The sequence below is a fragment of the Lutjanus erythropterus genome, chromosome 7 (assembly GCF_056507025.1).
Source record: "Lutjanus erythropterus isolate fLutEry1 chromosome 7, fLutEry1.hap2, whole genome shotgun sequence".
NCBI lineage: Eukaryota > Metazoa > Chordata > Actinopteri > Lutjaniformes > Lutjanidae > Lutjanus > Lutjanus erythropterus.
Genome location: NC_139323.1, coordinates 36,053,814 through 36,076,482, shown reverse-complemented (window position 1 = coordinate 36,076,482; position 22,669 = coordinate 36,053,814). Strand labels below are relative to the sequence as shown.

The following is a 22,669-nucleotide window of genomic DNA, read 5'->3' as shown; positions in this document are numbered from 1 at the left end:
TGTTTATTGTTTATTATTTACATGTTTATTGTCCCCACAAACCGTTACATTAAATTCAAGCCCATGATTCGGCAGCATATCCATGCCATTCGTCCTCAGGGGTCAAACTGTGACATATTTGTGCTCCAATAGAGTTATATAATATTATAGTCCATTGTTACGCGCAAAAACGCACCATTACGCACGGACACTACGCAGCTGTGCAGCACCTAAACGAGGCCTTCTCCCCTGCTGTTTCCCCTCAGTACCCGATACAGCGCAGATAGTAGAAGGCCGGGCGATTTCTAGTACTTCCATCATGGTAAAATGGACTGAAGAGCCCTCGGCGGAGTACTACTATCTGATCGTGCACTCTCAGACCACCGGAGAAAGACTCAACCTCACCTACACCAACTTCAGCGCGGTGGTGGGAAACCTGCAGCCCTCCACCAACTACGACTGCTACGTGTACTCAGCTAACATGGCCGGTGTGGGGACCAGCAGCAAAGTGAGGACCATCACGACCTGTGAGTGACCAGTTTCAGTCCATCTGGAGCCTAAACTGTTCAGTGACGAGTTGATGGGATACAGAGTGGTTAATTATTCTGAAGATGTTGTTCAGATGGTTTCATTATGACCAATCCTCCATGCAACATTTTATTCTTTATTGAATCAAACTTCACGGCAGGAAAAGCTAAAAGTTGATTGACTTGATTGGTTGATTGGTTGACTGTGTTATATGGTCAGTGGAAGTGTTGGGGAAGCTCCTTTGAAAGCAGAACTTTGCAAGCTGCCAATTACTTCACACTGGAAGAAGTTTAACTAATGCAAGGCTACCCAAGGGAGACATCTAGTTCGGTTAACTGAAGCTGCTTAGAAAAAGTAGTTCAAACTACTTTGTAAGCAAACAAACAAACAAATAAAAAAGATCAAAATGACAATGTGCACGTGGAACAAAATACAGTCACATGAGACCAACTCAGTTGAGTTTATAGCAAAATGCCTACTTGTTCACAAGTCATACATAGACATAAAAATAAAATAAAATACCCAACTATTTATGGGAAAGTACAAGGAATGTCACGTTCATCAGTCAGAAGAGAAGCAATAATAATAATAATAATAATAATGATAGTAATAAATCCTTTCCTTTTATGACCCAAAATTGTTTGTAGTTTCAGTAGTTAACTATACAAAAGATGGCAAAAAAGTAATTTGAGTTTCTATGTAAATATGAATGTAGTTGAATGACCAGCAAGCTACTGCAAAATGTAGTTTAACTACAAGTTAATTACATGTAGTTCACTACTCTGCAACACTGGTTTTTGACTACAGCTACCATTAAATAACATTTAATTATTACACCAGCAAGTAACAAGTACTAAAAATGACAAAGCTACCACTACAACTGTAAAATGTTTCTCCAAATGTTGTCTTCTTTTCCAGGGTCAGCCTAAATAGAGCTCAGTTATGTCACTATTATTATTATTATTATATAGCCCAACATTAGAGCTGGGTCATATTAACAAAATCAGATATCATGATATTTATGACCAAATACCTCGATATAAATATTCTGACAATTTGTAGGGATGATTATTGTTGCTTTCACAAAATATTGACACAACGAGATTTTTGATCTGGTAAAGCCTCAAAGGCTTTTACCATCTGTACAGCAACAGCACCTTCTATCTTTTGATCCTTAGTTTGGAAATTGGGTAAAGAATTGCATTTTGTCCCTTTACCAGCCATTTGTGGTTTTAACTCCAATCCCAAATTGCTTACACCCATCAGACAGTATATAGCCATGCAGATAGTTCTGAGATTACCTGTCCAAGGTTTGGGAAATCTGTCCCTGAGATTTGTGCCTTCGCCTCAGTACAGTTCGGATTCATTTTGTTTGTGGTGCTCAGAGTTGCTCTGGATAATCCTAGCTAGACCTGCAACTAACTATTATTTCCATCATCAGATAATTGATCATTTTCTTAATTAATCAGTTAGTTGTTTGGTCTATAAAATATTAGAATATGGTGAAAAATCTCAATCGATGTCCAGTTCCAAAGCAGGAACAGCAGCAGTTTTTTTTTTCAGCACAGTAATTCCCTTCAAATTTAACAACTTTCAGAGGTGGACATCTTAAGACCCCAGACATTATGTCAAAACTTCTTCAGTTATTAACATCATCAAATTGAATCTAACAAAGTGCATTTGTCTGTCTGTAGTGGTGGAGCCTCCAGAGGGCGTCACATCAACAATGACTGGCAGGAGCTCAGCAAGGGTGACGTGGCAGCCAGTGGAGGACGTCCTGATGTACCATGTCTCCATCCAGGATATGGATGAACCCACCAGCCTGCCGTCTGAGTACAACGTCTCAGACACCAAGCTGGACATCCAAGGCGTCCTCCCGTGTTCCACCTATCTGATATCAGTGTCCTCGTATAACAAGTTCCTGGTGCCGAGCGAGTCCACAGACTACACATACACCACCAACAGTGAGTCCGCATGGCCAAACTAATATCAATAACTTGTTGATTAGGATCTAGGTCAGCTATTCTCTCTGAGGCGTTCCTTTCAGACACGAAGAATATGATCCTGAGGGGGAAAAGGGATTCAGATGCCCTGACAACCTAGTTGTTGTCAAGTCTGTCATGAAAACATAAACCGTAAGAAAAAACAGAAATCTAAGGTGATTATTTTGGCCTTTTTTACGGTATATTAAGTATGAGATATATAACTTCAACGGTATGTTATCAAGTTGTGCATATCAGAGATAATGTGATAGTTTTAAATAAAAAAAACAAACAACGTTTTTACTCAAAAAAACAACTTTCTAGTCAGGATCAGTGTTGAAAATGGGTCATGAATGATGAGATCATTACATGAAAGTAAAGTACAGGCAGAACTAGGCCATAGAACTGGGTAGAGATGGTATGGACATGTCCCTACCAATATCCAGGGATTATTTAATTGTCGCTAGTAATAATTTTGATCAAAATTAAATATATAACTATTTAACCACTGTTGTCTGTTAGTTTTCAGTCAGTCAGTTAGTTAGATTCATTATTGTATCAAAGTACCTGTACTAATTTTTACATTTTCAAGTTTTGAAAGATTGTATCAGTGCCTCGTAGTGGTTTGGTCCAGTGCCAACCCATATCCACGGATCTATTTTTACTGCCCAAATATTTAATGTATGAATTAAACCACCAGTAGCAAATCTAGTGAGTTATTCAGAGCATCTGGCAAATATACACAAATCTGTTATTTTGCACTTTATTCATGTAAATGCCATAATCTTAGTCAGCACTCCTCTGGCAGCATCACAGCGTATCTCCATCTCCCCTCGCGTTGTGCACCTCAGGCAGGAGACTGACAGCTTTTATTATGCGATCGTGGCATGAAATATCCACCTTTGGTCAGGCAGGCAGTTTCTGACATAAAACGTGCATAAATTATAGGTCTAAGTTTTTTTGGCTAATGTTCTGTGCTTCTTGCAGAGCTGACACCAGTTGCATCAGTATCCGTGGACTACACCTGCACCACTCACTCTGCCATGGTGCACTGGTCGGCCGTGTTCGGGGCCGACTCCTACAGGGCCACGGCGATTGGCGAAAACGGCACGGAGCTGATGTGCACCAGCCAGCGCACCAACTGTGAGATCACCGGACTGAGCTGTGGCCAGAGCTACACGGTGCATGTAACACCCATGTCAGAGAGCTGCAAGAACATGATGAACACCACCTGGGCCACTTTTGAGACAGGTGAGACGCCATTATTGTTGCATACTAACATCTTCTCCAAAGTCTGTTCTCCCCCTCATAACCACCCAGCTGAGTCATTCTTATAACCCTTTTTTGTTCATATGAGAGCATTTTTTTCCTGCAGTGACTCAGCAGTATCTGTTTAGCTATTGTACACAACAAAATGATTCACATCCTTTCATAGATGGAGATGTCACAGGGCTGAAGTTCAGTAGTAGTAGTAGAACTGCTCGTTAAAAAGTAAAAAAAAAATAACCTGCTGGAGTCCACCAAACTTTAAAGGGTAACTTCAGCATTTTTCAGTCAGGACTCTCCAGAGAAAAGTATCTCTCCAGAGATTTTCCTATTTTATTAAAGAGTGAGATTAGTTGTTTAACTAGAAACAGACGATTTATCACTCTCATTAACAGAAACATTAATTTTTTTGTTGTAAAACACACTTCATTCAACACACAAAATAAAAATCATCTTTCCATGGATCCAACAATCACCAACTCTTGATTGGTCGAAATAAACTCAAAAAATTTATTGAGTTAGATGTGAAAATAGTCTTCTTCATCTCAGCAAACTGCAAGAGAGATCAGCTCTACTGTAGACATTCACACAGGTATGACCACGACATTGTCTCAACAGCACTACACACACATAAACACATACTTTTGTCTAATAAAATACATCTTTTTATAATTTGTCTTTTTAGTAGTGCTCAAATGAAACGATCTAAGACAGAAAAGTTGTTCCTTTTACCTCAAACGTGCTACCGATAATGACGAGTGGCAGTACATACAGTATAGTAATTTGATTTCTATATTTTAAAGTCTCAGGTGTGAAAATATTCTGACCCTACACGCCCCTTCTCTGCGCTGCTTCTCTGATGTCCGACCTCCCTGATGCTCCTCGCATCGGTTCACATCAGTGTTAGATGCGCTAGGACTGTATTTGGCTGACTAGCACTCCTCATTAGAAGTAAACTGAACTTAATATTAAATATCAGTGAAGTGCTGCTTTAAATATGAGTTTGGCCAAGTTTCAGCCTCCATTGTATGACTGGTGACTGTTATTTCTGAGAGATGGTTAAATTACCTAGCCATGTGCCCTTGAATCATACTGAAAACTTTTTTCAAGCCATTCAACTTTGTTAATTTCTTTTTACCAAACAGCAAAAGTAGAACACAAATTGAAATAATTATCATTCGGTAGGAAGGACTGATCGCACGATCGACTGATGAAAAAAATCACCCGCTACCTCAGAATCAGACTTCCCATGTATTTGCCTTACCCATTAGCCCGTTGGAGACTATTAAACCTCATTCATTTTAATTTATTTATTCTCAGGGGCAATGCACAGTGATCAACGTCACTGTAAATGTTACCCAAACGTCTTTAATTTTAAGCTGTTGTCCTTTGGCCTGATGTTAAATTGGCCATCAACAAGAAATAAAACACACAACATGCTTAGTTAGACCCTGAGAGAGCAGAACATAAACAGCTAACCCACATTTTTGTTAGTTTTGATATATATTTTTTTTTTGGTGACTAATTCAGTCTCATTCTCAGGCTGCTTAGTTTAAAAACAGTTTTCCAAACTAACCGAAGAAAATGCCTTAATGGTAGGAAAATATGGTCAAAGCACTTTTTAAAAATATATAAAAACAGCAGATTGCCTATATAAAAAAGGCTAAAAACAAACTGAAAGCCCAGCTCTGGATTTGGTAACTTTACCAAAAAGAACCAACCCATCAGTGCCAGTCAACCGACTCCATGGCTCTGCCTCTGTTAGATTTTTGGCTGACAAAAAGCTCCACCTCGCCATGTATTTTGTGCAGGCAGTTAATCCTGTCATCTCACATGTCACTCCATTCAGCTGGAGAGCCTGGTTGAGATTTTCTGTCCTACCCCGTCCCTGGGGCCACATTGTGCCACAGCTAAACTGTCGTGACTTGGATGATGCTGAATGTGATTTTATGACAAGTAATTGTTACATGTCAAGTACACAGCCATTTAATACTGGAGGGAAAACTTTAAATAGCACAGTCTGGTGATATAAAACCTTTTAGCGAAAGGAAACAGCAAATTTGAATTTGATTTTACAGAATTTGAAGACGTTTTTACATGATCGTGATTCACAGAATATGGCACATATGAGATCCACATTTGAATTCTGACATTTTAATCACATAAAACTGACAATTAGATTCAAGATTACGCCGAGGACTGGACTTTTGTCGGGTTTAAGATGTTAAAACCATCACTTGGTTCTTTGCAATTGTGATGTTATGTTTAAATTACAATACGTTTAAGCTATTTGTTTTTTTCCTCAGGATAAGCAGGTCATATCAGTCAGGGGTCCTCTGGGGAATCACTGTTTACAACTTGTTTTTTTCCCCCTTGTTTTGTTTGGTGTCTAAATTCACACGTTTATTTGAGTGCATCACTAGGTGCACTTCTTTGAAAACTGGGTCTCCTATTGAGCTCCACTGTCTATATCATATTGTGTTGTGTTCAGGCTGCTAAGAATGAGCCTGTGTTTGTGTAAAACCTGAAACCTCATACAGTGAGAAGCAACAGTAGAGAATAATCTTCAGTATCAGGGCGTTTTAACCTGAAAAGGGATTTGAGACATTACCCTTTGATGTTGATATTTAACCCCATTTACTTCTTCTTTTTTTTTTTTTTACCTCTCTTGTCCTTTTAAATGCCTATCTATCTATCTATCTATCTATCTATCTATCTATCTATCTATCTATCTATCTATCTATCTATCTATCTATCTATCTATCTATCTATCTAATATATAAATATGTATTTCCTTTCAGTTCCTTGTCCTCCTGAGAACCTCGAGTTGTTGCGAGAGTGTTCCAGCGATGTCATTGTCTTTTCCTGGGAGCACACGAACAACACAGACCACTACATGGCCAAGGCGGTGGACTCTAAGGTATTCTGGACTAAAACATGTTTGCAGCTGCAATTTTCTATGAAAAATCCATTTATATGTGAGAAAATTCTCTCAAGATAAAAAAAAAAGGTCAATGCGTATTAGCCGTCTTGCTGTGCATTAGTTGAGAAGATCAATACCACTCTCATGTCTGCAAGTTATAGCCTGTTAGCTTAGCTTAGCATTAAGACTGAAAACAAGTGGACATAGCTTGCCTGGCTCTCTCCTAAGGTAAAAAGTTCCATCTACTGACACCTCTAAAGCTCACTAATTACTGTAACATGTTGGACTATATCTTGTTTGTTTAAAGTATGAAACTACAGCCATCAGACAGTTAGCTTAGCATAAAGACTGGGCATGGGGGGACATAGCTAGCTTGGCTCTGTCCAAAAATAAAGGTAAAAAAAATCCATCATTTGATACCACTAAAGCTCACTAATTGATATAACACGTTAGGCTGCATATCATTTGTGTAATCTGTACAAAATCCTCTGTAAAGTTATGTTTCTACGTGCCTGATGGGAGCAGCGACTTCCTGAAGTCTCTGCTGGCAAGCTCACAGCATTTTGTCATTTTTACACTTCAGTTTTTGTGCAGATTAAACAAGTATGATAATGTGTTACAGTAAGAAGATGTAAAATGTTTATTTGTTAACTTTAGAGGTGCTGGTAGGTGCCAGCTGTGTTGTACTGTTTGTAGTCTTTGTGCTAAACTGGCTGCTAGATGTAGCATCTTAAGTAGCATATGTGTAACATGATGGGTAAGTCTGTACTTTCATTTAAACATGAAATATTTTGTGATTTTCTGTCTGCAGGGAGGTGTCCAGGAGTGTCTGACTGAAGACAACTCCTGTTATTTCACGCATACAGTGTGTGGACAACACTATTCCTTCACAGTCTACTCCATCTCAGGGAACTGCAAGAGCGAGATCAGCTCCACTGTTGACATTCGCACAGGTATGACCACGACTTTCTGTAACTTTTCTTTTTAATAGTACTCAAATTAAATGATCTAAGACAAAAAAGTCATTCCTTTTACATCAAACATGTGCTACCAGTAATGAAGAGTTGCAGCACATGCAGTTTAATAATTTGAATTCCATATTTTAAAGTTGCAGCAACTTTAAATTATGGAAACACATGAGTGACTGTTCTGTGAGTACAATACTTAGTCATTTTTTTCACTTCAGTTTAAATTAAAAGTTACAGCAACTTTTGTACTCCACAGTTTAAGACATGAGTGATTGCTCTGTTAGTAGGTGGACTGACCTCTGAGACAGTTGTCCCCTCTTATGTGAGCGCCCTCTGGTGGATATTCTTAAAATCTGACCCTACTACTTCATATCACCATTGACAATGTTAATCTTATTACAAAACTAGAATATTATTTCACCTCTTTTTAGCTTGCAGTTTTCAATTACTATGTTTATTGTTTGCAAACACAACTCTTTTTGAGACTGAAGTAAAATACCTTAATCTTTGGGTGTATTTGTCTTGTCTCCAGCACCCTGTATTCCCCAAAATCTGCAAACCTCAGCTGACTGCAGCTCAGATATTCTGCTCAGCAAGTGGGATCTTGCAGAGGGGGCTCTGCGCTACACTGTGGAGGCCTTCGGCAACCAGGGACATGTCTACAACTGCAGCTCAATGTCCAACAGCTGCGCCATAGAGGGTGTCCAGTGTGGAGAGTACTTGTCCGTTTACATCACAGCTTTTGATGATGAATGTGCCAGCCCGAGGACGCTGGGGCCTGTGGCCGAGACAGGTGAGGAAAAGCTGATACTGCCTGTTTATTTGATATCAGGAATGGTGGAAGAAGTATTTAGATCTTTTACTTAGAGTTTTTTCATTATGAAACTTACTTAATTTAATTAAATACTGATGCTTCTATATGACATATGTAAGCAAACAGAAACACATGCAAGAAGATTGGCTATTTCTATATAATTAATACCTGCCAACATGATTGTCTCCTCTCCTCCAGTCCCATGCACTCCTTACAACGTATCGGCAGTGAAGGAATGCGGAGCGGACTCCATCACGATCACCTGGAGCTGCAGCCCTGCAATTTTTTACATTGCCATGGCAAAGGACAGTGATGGCGTCGTTCACAGCTGCAACTCGATGAATCTGACCTGTAAGATCGAGGGCCTGAAGTGCAGCACCAACTACACTGCGACCGTCATTTCCTCCAACCTGTTGTGCAACAGCTCTGAGAGCGAGATGGTCACCATAGAGACAGGTACCGTGAGGCTGCTCGCTTTTGTTCTTCTGGGTTGTTTTCAGTGGTGGAAAGAGTACTGAAAACCTGTACTCAAGCACTGTTACATTGCTGAAATATTAGAAAAATAGAATAAATAAACATGGAAAAAAAGAAAAGAGACAAGCAAACTGATGACAAAGAACAGAATTAAACTCAACTGTCCCTCATTTCAGCTGCTTGCCCACCGGATCAGGTTACAGCCTCGCTGGACTGTGCGGCCAATGAGGCTCTGATTTCATGGCGTGGCCAGCCCCACATGAACTCCTACACCGCCTCCATCGTGGATGAAGATCAAGGACTCCTCAGCTGCAGCTCCACCAATACCAGCTGCAGGGTGCCCAACCTGAAATGTGGTCAAGTCTACACTGTCACCGTCTGCCACCATGATGGCATGTGCCCCAGCATGCCGTCTGAGCCCATCTCCATGGAGTCTGGTAGGAACGATTTCTGCACAGCACATCTGATTCTTCCCTTCATGTCACCTTGTCTGTACTGAAAGATGTTTAGAGGCTATAAACAGCACAAAAAAGTCAGAATATCACCTGTTATAGAAGGCCACTGCTTCAGGAGACTCCTGAAACTGTTGGCTGAGGAAGTACTTTATTCATGTCCGTTATTTAGGGGTCCACTGCAAGATTTATTAGCAAAACATGACAACAATGCATGCTCATGCTATAATCCAGGGATTCTGATCAATATAGTGGAGATGTTGACGTAAGATCCAAAGGCTAATAAGGTGTCCATGATTTTTCCTTGTGTCTGTATCAGTCTGTATGTAGAAGATCTGGGAGGTGTGCGAGCAAAATTATGTTTTTTAATTCATAATAATGAACAACATTTCACAGACGCCAGTCTTCACCTTTCTCTCCTCTCTCTGTGCAGTTCCTTGTGGGCCCAAAGTGAATGCTGACTTAGACTGTCAGTCACAAGTACTGACCCTCGGCTGGAACGCGACGACTGACGCGGACGGTTACATAACTGTGGTGTCAAACAGCAACATGCAGATGTCGTACAACACCACCGAGCCTGCGCTGATGATCAACACGCTGGAGTGTGGACTTGATTACTCACTGAAAGTGATGTCCTTCGATGACTCCTGTGTCAGTCGACCCACAGAATTATCTGTCATGCAAAGTAAGAGAGGACCAATGTGACAAATGTTGTCAATCAAATCAATAGATTTATGAGTTAATTGAGCCCTCGTTAAGCCCTGCCTGTCTTAATGACTATTGCAGTGTCTAATAAGCTAGGTTTCAAATCCACACAGCTAATGCTAATTCTTAAATTCCTTGAATCAGCTGAGAGGTCTGTCACCAGATGACTTTCTAAAGTTTCTATCTGACACATGTTGAAATAAGAACCTTGTTAAAGAGTCTTAAATATGTAAACTTACTGATTGGCTGCATACATGATATAATGCTGACCGATTAAGGCTAAACCTAAACCTAAATTGTGGCGCCAGTTAGCGCCATGGCATAAAATGTAAAAATAGTGAAAATGTAAAGAAAATCTTCATTCAAATGTTAACCTTAAATCGTTTGGATGCTTACTACAGACAGCAGTCCTTAAAGAAGCAATACATGTGTTATATTTGGTATATGCTTTGTTGTTCATATTTTCAAACAGTGCGCTTCATTTTTTACAAGAGAAAAGGATATGAAGAATAAATAAGCCATTAATTTGGCAAATGCAGAGTTTAGGGATACTATAAGTAGTAAACTAGTTGCAGGACTAATGTTTGCAGCTTATGTTAGAGCAGATAAGGACAAAGTTTGAACCATTTCTTACACATTTTCTCCAGTGTTTTAGGCTTTTGAAAGCCATCCTCCAAACACTTCAGACTGAGTATCGCTCTTCTTAGAGCTCTATGCACCCTGCTTCAATGTGTAGAGAAATACATACTTTGACAGGCCTGTGGTACCTAGTTGCGATTGCTAAGCTATAATTGGACGGTTACTGTTTAGTGTTACTATTACCTGGCAGTTGATTTTTCATTGTCCTACGTTGTTGCAGGTGTGATGTGTGAAAACGTACTGAACTGAGGTTTCCTGTCTTTCAGCACCATGTGTGCCCACTAATGTGATGGTGACGAGAAACTGCGGCCAGAGTTTTGTGCAGGTGAGTTGGCAAGCGAGTCGTGGCGCCCTAGCCTACAAGGCAGCTGCGATAGGAGAAGATGGCCGACGCTTGATGTGTTCCTCCAACGAGACATCATGCAGGCTGGAGGGCCTGATGTGCGGCCAGGTTTACAGCGTCAGGGTGAGTGCCATGGACGACACCTGCCCCAGCAACGAGAGCTCTCCTGAGACACTACGGACAGGTAAAAATGAATCAGTCAGTGCTGAAGTGTTTCGTAATTCCTGTTGTCCAACTCCTATCCAACTCCATCTGTTCTGTGTCGTTCCTCTGCAGCACCCTGTCCTCCCTCTCAGCTCAACGTCTCGGTGAACTGTGCCAATGACTCTGCCATGTTAACCTGGAACAGCAGCCCCAATGCAGTGTCCTATACTGGCAAGGCGGTGAGCACAGAGGGACACACAGTGACCTGTCAGACAGGAATGAACCGCAGTTGCCAACTGAGCGATCTGCAATGTGGCATGGAGTACAGCTTCACTGTGTCAGCATCTGATGGCAACTGTCAAACTCCTGAGAGCGAGCCGGTTGTGCATACAACAGGTGAGAGGGATTAGTGTCTGTGCGTTCTTCCTATTTCTTCTTCCTTATCAACGTCTTCCTTTTATTTTTGTCTCTACCTCTTCATCTTCTTTGTGTATACTGTTTTTATCCCTGATGATGTGATCTAATTTTTTTCTTGTGCTTATAACACAAGAACAGATGAAAAAAAAAGTTTGATTGGATCATTTCTAAGTTCAATTTTTGTTCATCTGTGAAACAGTTGGAAAAAAAGTTTTGGCAGCTGTAAAAAAAAAAAAAATCAGGCTCACGTGCACCACTACTCCATGTTCTAAATAAGACTATAAACATTAATGTGTTCTTCTGGGCAATATTTTATTTCTCCATGAATTATGAAGACATTACTGTCATATATGTCTTTTAGCTAACGCCAGTAGCAGATTAGTCCCAGTTGAAATCGGTTTTAGTCAGAACAAACAAACAAACAAACATACAAACTATCCTGGCAAAACTTTTTGGTAATACTTTACAATAAAAAATATTAATGGTAAATTAATTGTTAATTAAATTTTAGGTAAATGTTATTTTCCTAGCAGGCATTCAAATAGTGTTTGACCATTAATAAAGTGTTAGAAATATCTGATCCAGCTTCCGATGTAATGATTTCTCAGATGTTAACAAATCATTTGGTAATCATTAACAAATGTTTAATATAGTAAAAAAAGTTATAATGTGTGTAACAATAAACTGAGGTCAGAATGTAATTGTGGTTGTCCCTTATCAGATTTATGTTATAAATTAATTATTTTATATTACACAAACTAATGATGAGGTAACAATTTATAGCAATACCAATAATTAGTAACTATTATAATTATCTTTTCCTTCTTTGTTTACAATTAATGATGGTTATAATAAAGTGTTATCACTTTTTTTCACCTGTTTCACAGATGATGAATATATATTTTTAAGGAACTTAAAAAGATTATCCCGGCAAAGCCTTTTTTCACCTGTTTTTCTGTCATAAATACATGAAAGAAAAAAATTTAGGTCAGACATTTTTCACTTGCCGCTCATGACTTCTCAGGGCATTTTTTTACATTTGTTGTCACTGATTCTCCCCCTTTGCCTCTTGCTTCAGCTCCATGTGCTGTCGAGACTGTGGTCAACACCCTGAACTGTAGCACCAACGAACTAACCATCAACTGGGCGCCTGGATCGATGCCCGTAAACTACAGCGCCGCCGCCCTGGCCGCAGATGGAACTGCACTTCGCTGCGTGACGGGGGGTTCAAGTTGTGTGCTGACTAATTTACAGTGTGGACAGCAGTACACTGTGACAGTCAGGGGCATGAGCAGCACATGTGAAGGACACAGCAGTGTCCCAGAAATAGTTAATTCTGGTAAGTTTGCCAACAGAGCAGTGTGCTATATGTAGATACATAAAATGCAGCAAAAGAAAAGGAAATGAACCTCTCCTCCTCATGTGCCTCCAACATCATTTCTCTCTCAGTTCCTTGTGTTCCTGTGAACATCCAAGACGTTGTGGAGTGCTCCACTAACACGTTGCAGGCGTCCTGGGATGCAGCTGCAGGGGCAATGTCCTACATCTCCACTTTGACGGGAGCGGGAGGTTTCTCTTCTTCCTGCCCTTCAAATGACCCCCGTTGCCTCTTCCCCGGCCTGCAGTGCGCTCAGACGTATATGTTGAGTGTGGTGGCCCAAAATGACAGGTGTAACAGCTCTGAGAGTGCCATGATCTCAGCAACAACCGGTAAATGCACATTTTAGTTACAAGGAATCTGAGTCTTTTATTTTGTCCGTATGTAAGTACATTAACAAGTAAACATTAAAGGATAAGGCTTGTGATATATATTTTTCTTATTATCACTGATTCCCATGAAAAGACTAAAACCAACAGTGGACTGATCCAGTCAGGTATTTTTGAGTATTTCTTTTTCCTCTGTTTCATAGAGTTTCTTTGTTTAACAAAAATTTAAAAGGTTAAATATTAATTCAATGTTGAAAGTAGTCCCAAACAAATCAATTTACTCCTGTTTGAATTAAGGAGGTTCCTAGCAGCTTATTTGTCAAGGCATCGCTCTAAATTTAAATTTAGATGAGGCACCTTGTGTAAAAGTAAGAAAACTCTTAGGGGATGGGACTACACAATGTCATGGTTATAGTACGCTAATATTAGCAATGCTAGCATCAACAGGCTGCTCTCCTTGCAGGTTAACTTCTGCATTACATGAACAAGTGGGTTGCATTTTGCATACTGTTGTAATATAATAATAATGGTTAATTTAATATTGTTGTTGTTTCATTTTGTTAAAAGAGGGAATCCGCCTTACTGCTCACAAGTTGAATTCCATAAGTTGAAAGTAATACTTTCTATCAAATCAATCAAAAAATCGAATCATAATGCTCATCTTCCCCTCCCATTTCTAGCACCCTGTGACCCTACAAATGTGACCGCCGCCCTGCACTGCCTCTCCGGTGTGGTGACAGTAACGTGGGGGCTCAGCGCTGGAGCGAACTATTACACGGTCCTCGCTGAGGCCAACGGGCACGTCGACTCCTGCAACTCCACCGGCATGTCCTGTGAGCTGAGCCAGCTGCAGTGTGGGGAGGTCTACACTGTGACGGTACTGGCAGGCGATGGGCACTGCAACAGCTCCATACTCGCCAAAACCAACGTGACGACAGGTAACGAAACACCAAGAGAGAAGAGAATGTGTTTTTTAGTGTTTCTTGGAAATACGAGTGCATTTAAAACTTACTTACACATTAATGAATCCAATACATTGTTAGAAAACAGCCTAAAAACCTAAAAATTTACCCATGAATCCTAGCTAACCTTCTAAATGCCAGGTTGTCCATGGCCTAAAAAAGACTCCTGCACTAACAGACAAATGCTTAATGTGTAACCATCCCCCGTCCAGCCCCCTGTGCTCCAGTGATCCAGGACCACTCCCTGGACTGTGTCTCCAACCACGCTTTGATCAGCTGGGTTGAGGACGAGGATGCCGTGAGCGTCACGGTCAACGCAACCTCCAGTCGGGGGCACTCGACGTCCTGCAGCTCCTCCGCCAACAGCAGCTGTGTCCTGGATGACCTGCAGTGTGGACACACCTACACCGTCCAGGCTGTTGCAATGGGAGTCCAGTGTTTGAGCAAACCCAGCTCTACTTTTCAGATTGTCACAGGTAAGTTATAATTTAGACTTTGTGTTTAGGCTGTTGTATGAGAACTAAAACCCTCTCAACATACAATTTTGTCCCATTTCGGAGTGATTAATGTCTTTTTTGGTGCACAATAATTCTGTGGGACATAGTTTGTATTCATAGTAAGGTATGTGTTTCTGTGTGTTGTGTAAGATGTTGAATATATGGTATGTATGGTAATAATTTAATGATATAAATATCATACCATTCTCAGCCTCTGGACCACCTTTGGGATTACCTCATGTTGGTGGGGTCATATAAGATGTTAATGAACTGACTGTACTTCTCTCTCATCCAGCGCCCTGTACCCCTGCGAATGTGGAGTACACATACTCCTGTGAGACTGGCATCGCCTTCCTGAGCTGGGACGAGACTTTGGGAAGGCAGAGTTTCTACGTCCACGCCGAGTCTGGAGACCACATGGCCTCCTGCAGCACCAGAGAGACCGACTGCTCCCTGCGCTCTCTGCTCTGTGGTCTCAAGTACAATGTGAAAGTGATGGCTGTGGCTGACCACTGCAACAGCAGCGTGCCTGGTGTAACACACATACAGACAGGTAAGAGACTGAGGACTGGCTGATGGGACATCTAGAAGTTGTGTGCGTGTGACTGAAGTTGAAGAGTATGCTTCAATGCTAAGTTTTAATGCTTAATAAGAAGTTTCTGTGGGTTTGCACCCCACTCCACAGTATTCTGTTTGCAAGTTTTACCTTGTTAACTACAAAGCATGTATACTTGACATGTTTGTGAACCTTTTTTGAGTGCATTTTTACATTTTAGGATGTCTTTTCATTCAGGCATCAGGTCAGGCATCATTTGGTTTCGTTATGAAATTGATGAAACTTAGCAGCCTGCTAAACAAGCTTAAAACTTGCTTGTTATGTATAAAAAAGTTGTGAATAATATCAATTTAATACAAGGTCTAAATGATTTTAAAGTCTGAACTGTTATCTTATAACAATATTACTCTGACAAAAATTATTTTTGACTTGATGACCCTGTGGTTCATTCAGGCACCTTCAAGTGATAATTTCCAAAGGAAATTCAGCAGGCAAAATTCTCCTAAAAACTGGAATTACATGCAAGTGAACATTGATGCCTTCACAGAATAATCAATAATGTTTCTCCTTTTGTTTTCCCATCAGCCCCTTGTGCTCCCATGAATGTCAGCGCCTCTCTGGTGTGTGACAACAACACGGCGGCGGTGAGCTGGCAACACAGTCCCGGCGCAGTTTCCTACAAAGTGGTGGCGAAGGGCAGAGACGGGGATGTTAAAGAATGCACCACAAACAGCACAGGTTGTCACCTACCCAACATGCACTGTGCCCAGACCTACGTGATCATGGTCACACCGTTCTCTGAACGCTGCCAGGGCTTCGACAGCTATCCATACCTTTACGTTGCAGGTGAGGTGGAAGTGGAAAAATGCACTTTTACACAAGTTAATCTGAATTAAAATGTAAATATTAAATGTGTTTTTGCCATATGCTCAATCCACTGAATCTTCCCTTAATCACTCTCCCCTCCTCATCTGTCTGTCAGGCCCCTGCCCTCCCACCAACGTTCACGTGTCGCTGCAGTGTGTCGGCAACGTGGGCCATGTGACCTGGAATGCTGCCCTACAAGCAGATCTCTATGTGGCCACAGCGGTGCATCCTGCCATGTATGACCACAACCACACCTGCAGCTCCAACGGAACGAGCTGCTCCTTCACTGACCTCCACTGCGGCGAGACGGCCGTCGTGACAGTGGTCACCATAGAGAGGGGCTGCATGAGCGAGCCCAGCATGCCTTTTACTTTCCAGTCAGGTCAGAGACTCTATATGCAGAAAGAACTTTTTTTAAGCTGTAATAGTTTCTTAATTAACAACATTTTATACTTCCACCAAGTACTTACTTGAAGTGCCTGTGCAACCTCATGGTGACAACAGTCCGCTTACACATCATATTGATTATTGATTCTTAAATGCTCCAGTAAGATGCATGATTCAGTAGTAAAAAAAATAATTGTTAACTAGGGAAATAGACCTTAATCAACATGATAATATACTGTAATTCATCAATTTCAGGATTCTCTTTCCGCATATTTATTAGTATTAAACAAAAATAATTCTTACAAACTTTTTAAGAGTTCAAATCATATGAACTATTATTATACTGGATTTTCCTTTGCTGCAGTCTCTATAGTAATCAGTTCATGTGCAACATTTTGAAAATGTCTCCGTCTCTGTTTTTCACAGTCATCTGCCCACCGACCAGCGTGATGGGGGTGACAACTTGCAGGAACAATGACATCACAGTAAGCTGGGACCCGAGTCCAGAGATGGGTGTTAACTACTTCATCAACTCTCAAGAAGATGGAGGGATGATCGCCAACTTCTCCACAACCCAGACGTCCCACGTGCTCAGCGGGCTGCAGTGTGGCGAGCTGTACACCCTGAAAATCGCTACCAGTGACGCTACGTGCACCAGCGTCTTCAGCGATCCCATTCAGACTGAAACAGGTTAATATTATCAGGAAATTATCAGTGCACTGTTACAACGAGAGGAAGCACTTCTCACAGTACCAACAATCAGGGGTCCTACATTTCTCCAATATAGTAACTAAGGCAGCAATTATTGTTTTCATTATTAATTTGTTAAATGATTATTCACGCAGTTCAATGATTAATCATTTCAATTATTGAAGCCTAACGCCTTGAAAGTGACAAGGCGACTGACAAACAGTCCAAAACACAAAGATATTCAATTTACAGTTATATTAAAACAGTGAAAAGCTGCAAACTTTTGAGAAAATATAAACTGTAACTGTGAATGTTGATGAATTTTTGCTTTAAAAGTGACTCAAACAATATAATTGTTAATCAGGTTGCAGGTTATATCGCCCAACCAACTGATTCACAATTGTTTCAGCTCCCTTTCATATTTCATTCTTAATCAAATAAACCCATATTCTCTTAATAATGTGATTTTTACATCAATAATGGGAAATATTTTTCTGATATATCACAATATAATATTAAATATTAGCCTTGATTTAGAAATTCTGTGGTTAAAGGGCCGGTGTGTTGGATTCAGTAGAATCTAGAGGAGACATTGCAGATTGCAAACACCTTGTCTCACCTTTCCCATCCAAACATCTACAAGAACCTACTGTGGCCACAGAACTTTGCAAAAATATGAAAGGCCGTATCTCACGGTGTCGATATCTGACAAAATGTGCTCTAAGCTAACCAGAGGTTTTCTCTTCTTATGCACCCAGCTTGTATATTTTCACTCCACGTTTGGTCTGTAAATGCAGTGGATTTGCAGTTCCATTTCTTTGATGAACACAGACTGATTTGTTCCTAAATCTCTTTCCTGTCAGCTCCGTGTCCTCCAACCAACCTGACCGCCAGAGCCGACTGTGGCACCAACTTGGGAACGCTGAGCTGGGCGCCGAGTGTCCACGCTATCTCCTACACAGCTACAGTGACTGGCACCCATGGCCATGTTGTCTCCTGTTCTTCCAACACGACGACCTGCTCAGTGAAGCTGGAATGTGGACACCACTACACAGCGGTTGTGATTGCTTCCAGTGCGACATGCAACAGCAGCACAGGAGCAACTTTAACTTTTGACTCAGGTAAATGACACCTGCTCCTCCCTGCTCATGTCTGGGTTGCACTCTCTTTTTGCTCTGAAGCTCAAAACCACTGAATGAACGACTTCATCAGTCATCTTTTCCTCTTGCTCCTTCCCACAGCTCCCTGTCTGCCTGACCAGGTGGTTGCACAACTGGACTGCAATGCCAACTCCTTTGCGGTGCAGTGGAGGGGGAACATCAGTGAACTTGACACTTACACTGCCATCGCCATCGGCAGCGACGGCACCCGTGCAACCTGTAACTCCCCTACTACAAGCTGCACCATCCAGAACCTAAAATGTGGCCTCAACTACAGCATCGTCGTCACTACATCATCAGTCAACTGTGGTGACATCGAGGGCTCCGACTACATGATGCAGTCAGGTAGCAAACGTTAAATTATAAACTGTTGAATAGTTACTGCTGCATGTGCAAATCCACTAGTGGGAGTTGTTGTACCAAGAAAAGGTTTCAGGTATTAATAGTTCAGATTATTTGAAGTGGGGCTGTATGAGGCATTTATCAATAGTGAATTATCTACAGTAAACAGTAGATGATGGTTGGCATGATCCCAATTTGGAGAGGCAGAGAGGAGAAGTTAAGCAATGTACTGCTGTGGACAGGGTCAGCAACAAAAGGTGTTTAAGCCACTTAAAAAAAGGTCCACCAAAACACATAAAACACAACAATAAAATAACCAGCAGTGAATTAAATAACAGGCAGGCATAAGGAACAAGTACATCATACAACCCCACATGAAATAAATGCACTATGGTAAAATAATTTCATAGTCTTACATAAAACTCATGTATCCTCATCCTCTCTTGTCATTTTTTAATTATTCTTACGCCCCACCCCTTATTTAACCACCTCCTCATCCTCAGCCCCGTGCAAACCCGACAGCGTGCAGCTGGATCTGCAGTGCAGCACTAACCGGTTGTCAGTGACGTGGGGAAACTCAGGGCCTGACCAGACCCATGTGGTGTCAGCAGTGGACAGCAGACAAATGATCACCACCTGCAACTCCAGCAGCGCCAACTGCACCTTCGACCAGCTGACCTGCGGAGAGACCTACGTCGTCAGTGTGACCGGCCACACGCAGATGTGCAGCAGTGAAGCTGCTGTTGCAGACAGGCTCAACACAGGTACAAATAACTTGACGAAGAATAATGTGCAGCTAGTGGTTCAGGAAGTATCAGCATCAGCTTAGCTTTTCTAAGGTAAAAGCTGCAATATAGGCAGATGTACAGAAGCATTATTGAGATTAATATTATAGGCATCTCAATTGACTTTGGCAAGGAAAAAATGGTATTAGAACCTCTCTAGCAATATATGCAGTACAGATCAATGTGAGGGTAAGTAGTAGGGAAGTTGTATAAAATAGAATATTAAAATTGCAAAGTAGGCCTTTGCACAGAAGACATTTTGAATGATCACAGTTGGAAAAGCAAAAGGGAAAATAATAAAATTAATGATGGCTGAATACCATTTAGCTGCTTCAGTTTCAGGAGCCTGAGGCGTGCTGACTCAATGTCACACTGGCTTTTAGGGACACTCAGTAACACCTGTGCTTTTCTTACTATGACAAGTCAAAATGGCTGCAGAGAAAAAGCCTTTGAGGGACAGTTCACCCCAAAATAAAAAAAAAAGACACAATTTTCCCCCTGGCCTGTAGTGCTGTTTATTCATCTAGATTTTTTTGGTGTGAGCTGCAGAGTTTTGGAAATATTGGCTGTAGAGACGTCTTCCATCTCTCCAATATAATCGGACTAAATGGCACTCATCTTGTGGTACTTTAAGTCCCAAAAAAATACATTTAAAATTACAAAACCAGTGTCTCTTTCCAAAAATCATGACTACTTTCTTTCTGCAGTAGACTTTTCTTTCTGGTCAGATAAACTAGAATCTAGATGGTGTGTGTTTTATTTTTGGGTGAACTGTCCCTTTAATGTACTTAATATAGTAGTGTTATTAGTTACTTTCGCTCAACTGTATGAAACAAAGCTGTAAAATAAAAATGCAAGAAACTAACTTTGTTCAATAGATACAGAAGACTGAACTGAAAGTGACGCTGACACACGTCTGTCTCCTCTGTGTCTCCACCAGCTCCATGTGTCCCCACCCACCTCACAGCACGAGTGGACTGCAGTACCGGTATCACCGTGGTTACATGGGACGCGGCACGTGGTGCCACGTCTTACACCGTCTTTGCTCAGGGAAGTCTCGGCCACAACGCTGAATGCAACAGCGTCGACACCAACTGTGATTTCCGTAACCTGGCGTGCGGACAGGACTACACCATTACAGTGCTGGCTCGCCACGACTCCTGCGTCAGTTTGATGAGCGAGTCCATCAACGCCACCACAGGTAATAAAACAAAAACAGAACAATATAACCGTAAATTGTCTCTGTCTCTTTATTGTTTTTCATTGATTATTGTTTTATTAACAGTTAACTATTAAAAGTCACACAAGCTTGAAACTTGAAATAAAAAAACACTGAGTGCTAGAAAGAAAGTTTTCTTATTGCTGCCATTAAGTGGTACTAAGAATCATAATTTACTTTTTATGAGCACTTTTTTTTCTATGTATTAACTGCCCCTCTCTACATCTGTCTCTGTGTAGGTCCTTGTCCCCACAGTAGTCTGCAGACCGCCCCGGTCTGCATCACAGACACGGCTGTGATTTCTTGGACGCCCGGCAGCGGTATCCTCTACTACAACGCCACGGCAGACGCTTTCAACATCGATCACGAGCTGACCTGCTCCACCAGCAGCTCCTCCTGCAACATCAGCTCTCTGCGCTGCGGGGAGAGCTACAGGGTGAGCGTCAGTGGACAGGGACAGAACTGTCCCAGTCCAGCCCAGGACTGGCAAAGAATCGACACAGGTAACTTCAGAATACTTTGTATGTCAGTTACTTTCAGCAGCAGGTACTTTTTGCTGGCTAATTATTTCAACTGTACATCAAGGCTGTCAAAAGTACAGATATTTCAATAATTTTATGATATTGCATGTTTAAAAAAAGTATATTAATTACAGTATTTAAAACTATGGTTACATAAAATGTCCTCAATTGCTCAATTAAGACAATTATTACAATATTTTAAACATTTAGTTATTATTTTTGCCCTTATATTTCACCCATGAATGGCACTAGATTTTAGTAAAGAGACATTTTTATGGGGAGCAATTTTAAGTGTCAGTGGCATGAAAAGTTCAATTTAATAATCATCTACAAAATTATTTTGGCCTTTCAATGATTTATCCTTAGTTTTGACCCAAGCTGTTTATAAATTACTTTTACTCTAACAATTTCAATCATTTGTCTATTAGTTATAGGTAATTATTTCAAATTTGTATCCAGTACTTTTATTTAATTATTTCAACTGTTAATAAATTACTTAAATTGCACCTACCTGCTTATTCAGTGTTCTAAAAATTACCTTTCAACTCTCCTGTTTGCAGGATGGCATTAAAATGAAGTATATCATGTAGCTAACAATTTAGTAATTGTACAGCACGTAAGATGAATAAATTGAAGAATCGTTTCAAAAAGCATGACCATCATTTCTATGTACTCTTTGAATGTAATGATGGATGTAAATGATCTGACTTACCACTCTTCCTCCAGCTCCGTGCCCTCCAACCCAGCTGAGGGTCGACTCGTCCTGTGACTCAAACAACATCTCGGTGTCGTGGCAGGCGTCGCAGGGCTCTGTGTCCTACATGGCCGTAGCTGTAAACGCAGAGGGCCAGCGGTGGACTTGTAACACCAGCAGCACCACCTGCCAGATATCTGGTCTGCTCTGCGGGCAGCAGTACCAGGTTTACGCTGCCGGTGTGGATGAAAAATGCATCGGACTGAGGAGTAACATTGAAGTGATTCATACAGGTGGGTGTTCAGACCAAAGTCATACTTGGCTTGACTATGGTTGCTAGAAACTGCATATTTATTGTTAAAACAGTTCCAATACATATGGTATAAATAGTGTCTAATTAAAAAATCTGAATGAGTCTGAAGTCACATTTACTTATTCAAGGTTCAAAGGTTCATCTGAGGATCATTTTACAGCACAAGGTTGTATAATGAAATAACATTTGTAGACCTTTAATGCTACAAACACGTGAACAACACGGAGCAAATCATAACAAAAATCTTTCATGTGATGAACTTTTCATGTCTTCTTAAGGTTTCACATCTCATTAATAAAACCACTCAAAAAAGAAACTTTGGCAAACAACAATGC

At 40.9% G+C, this 22,669-nt stretch overlaps 1 protein-coding gene across 1 annotated transcript in view; it reads left to right on the top strand.

The window, feature by feature from the left end:
• Positions 1 to 269: 269 nt before the first annotated feature.
• fndc7b (fibronectin type III domain containing 7b) overlaps positions 270 to 22,669 on the top strand; it is a 47,237-nt gene continuing 24,837 nt past the window's right edge. Inside the window, exons 1-25 of the mRNA XM_084723641.1 lie at positions 270 to 506; positions 2,202 to 2,471; positions 3,477 to 3,740; positions 6,557 to 6,675; positions 7,490 to 7,631; positions 8,179 to 8,439; positions 8,659 to 8,916; positions 9,111 to 9,371; positions 9,820 to 10,071; positions 10,997 to 11,257; positions 11,350 to 11,613; positions 12,713 to 12,973; positions 13,084 to 13,344; positions 14,022 to 14,279; positions 14,516 to 14,779; positions 15,096 to 15,353; positions 15,942 to 16,202; positions 16,339 to 16,605; positions 17,037 to 17,300; positions 18,164 to 18,421; positions 18,542 to 18,805; positions 19,306 to 19,566; positions 20,528 to 20,788; positions 21,046 to 21,309; positions 22,054 to 22,314. Of these exons, the coding sequence (XP_084579767.1) occupies positions 299 to 506; positions 2,202 to 2,471; positions 3,477 to 3,740; positions 6,557 to 6,675; positions 7,490 to 7,631; positions 8,179 to 8,439; positions 8,659 to 8,916; positions 9,111 to 9,371; positions 9,820 to 10,071; positions 10,997 to 11,257; positions 11,350 to 11,613; positions 12,713 to 12,973; positions 13,084 to 13,344; positions 14,022 to 14,279; positions 14,516 to 14,779; positions 15,096 to 15,353; positions 15,942 to 16,202; positions 16,339 to 16,605; positions 17,037 to 17,300; positions 18,164 to 18,421; positions 18,542 to 18,805; positions 19,306 to 19,566; positions 20,528 to 20,788; positions 21,046 to 21,309; positions 22,054 to 22,314 (6,223 nt within the window). The 5' untranslated portion in view covers positions 270 to 298. The remainder of the gene's footprint in view (positions 507 to 2,201; positions 2,472 to 3,476; positions 3,741 to 6,556; positions 6,676 to 7,489; positions 7,632 to 8,178; positions 8,440 to 8,658; positions 8,917 to 9,110; positions 9,372 to 9,819; positions 10,072 to 10,996; positions 11,258 to 11,349; positions 11,614 to 12,712; positions 12,974 to 13,083; positions 13,345 to 14,021; positions 14,280 to 14,515; positions 14,780 to 15,095; positions 15,354 to 15,941; positions 16,203 to 16,338; positions 16,606 to 17,036; positions 17,301 to 18,163; positions 18,422 to 18,541; positions 18,806 to 19,305; positions 19,567 to 20,527; positions 20,789 to 21,045; positions 21,310 to 22,053; positions 22,315 to 22,669) is intronic.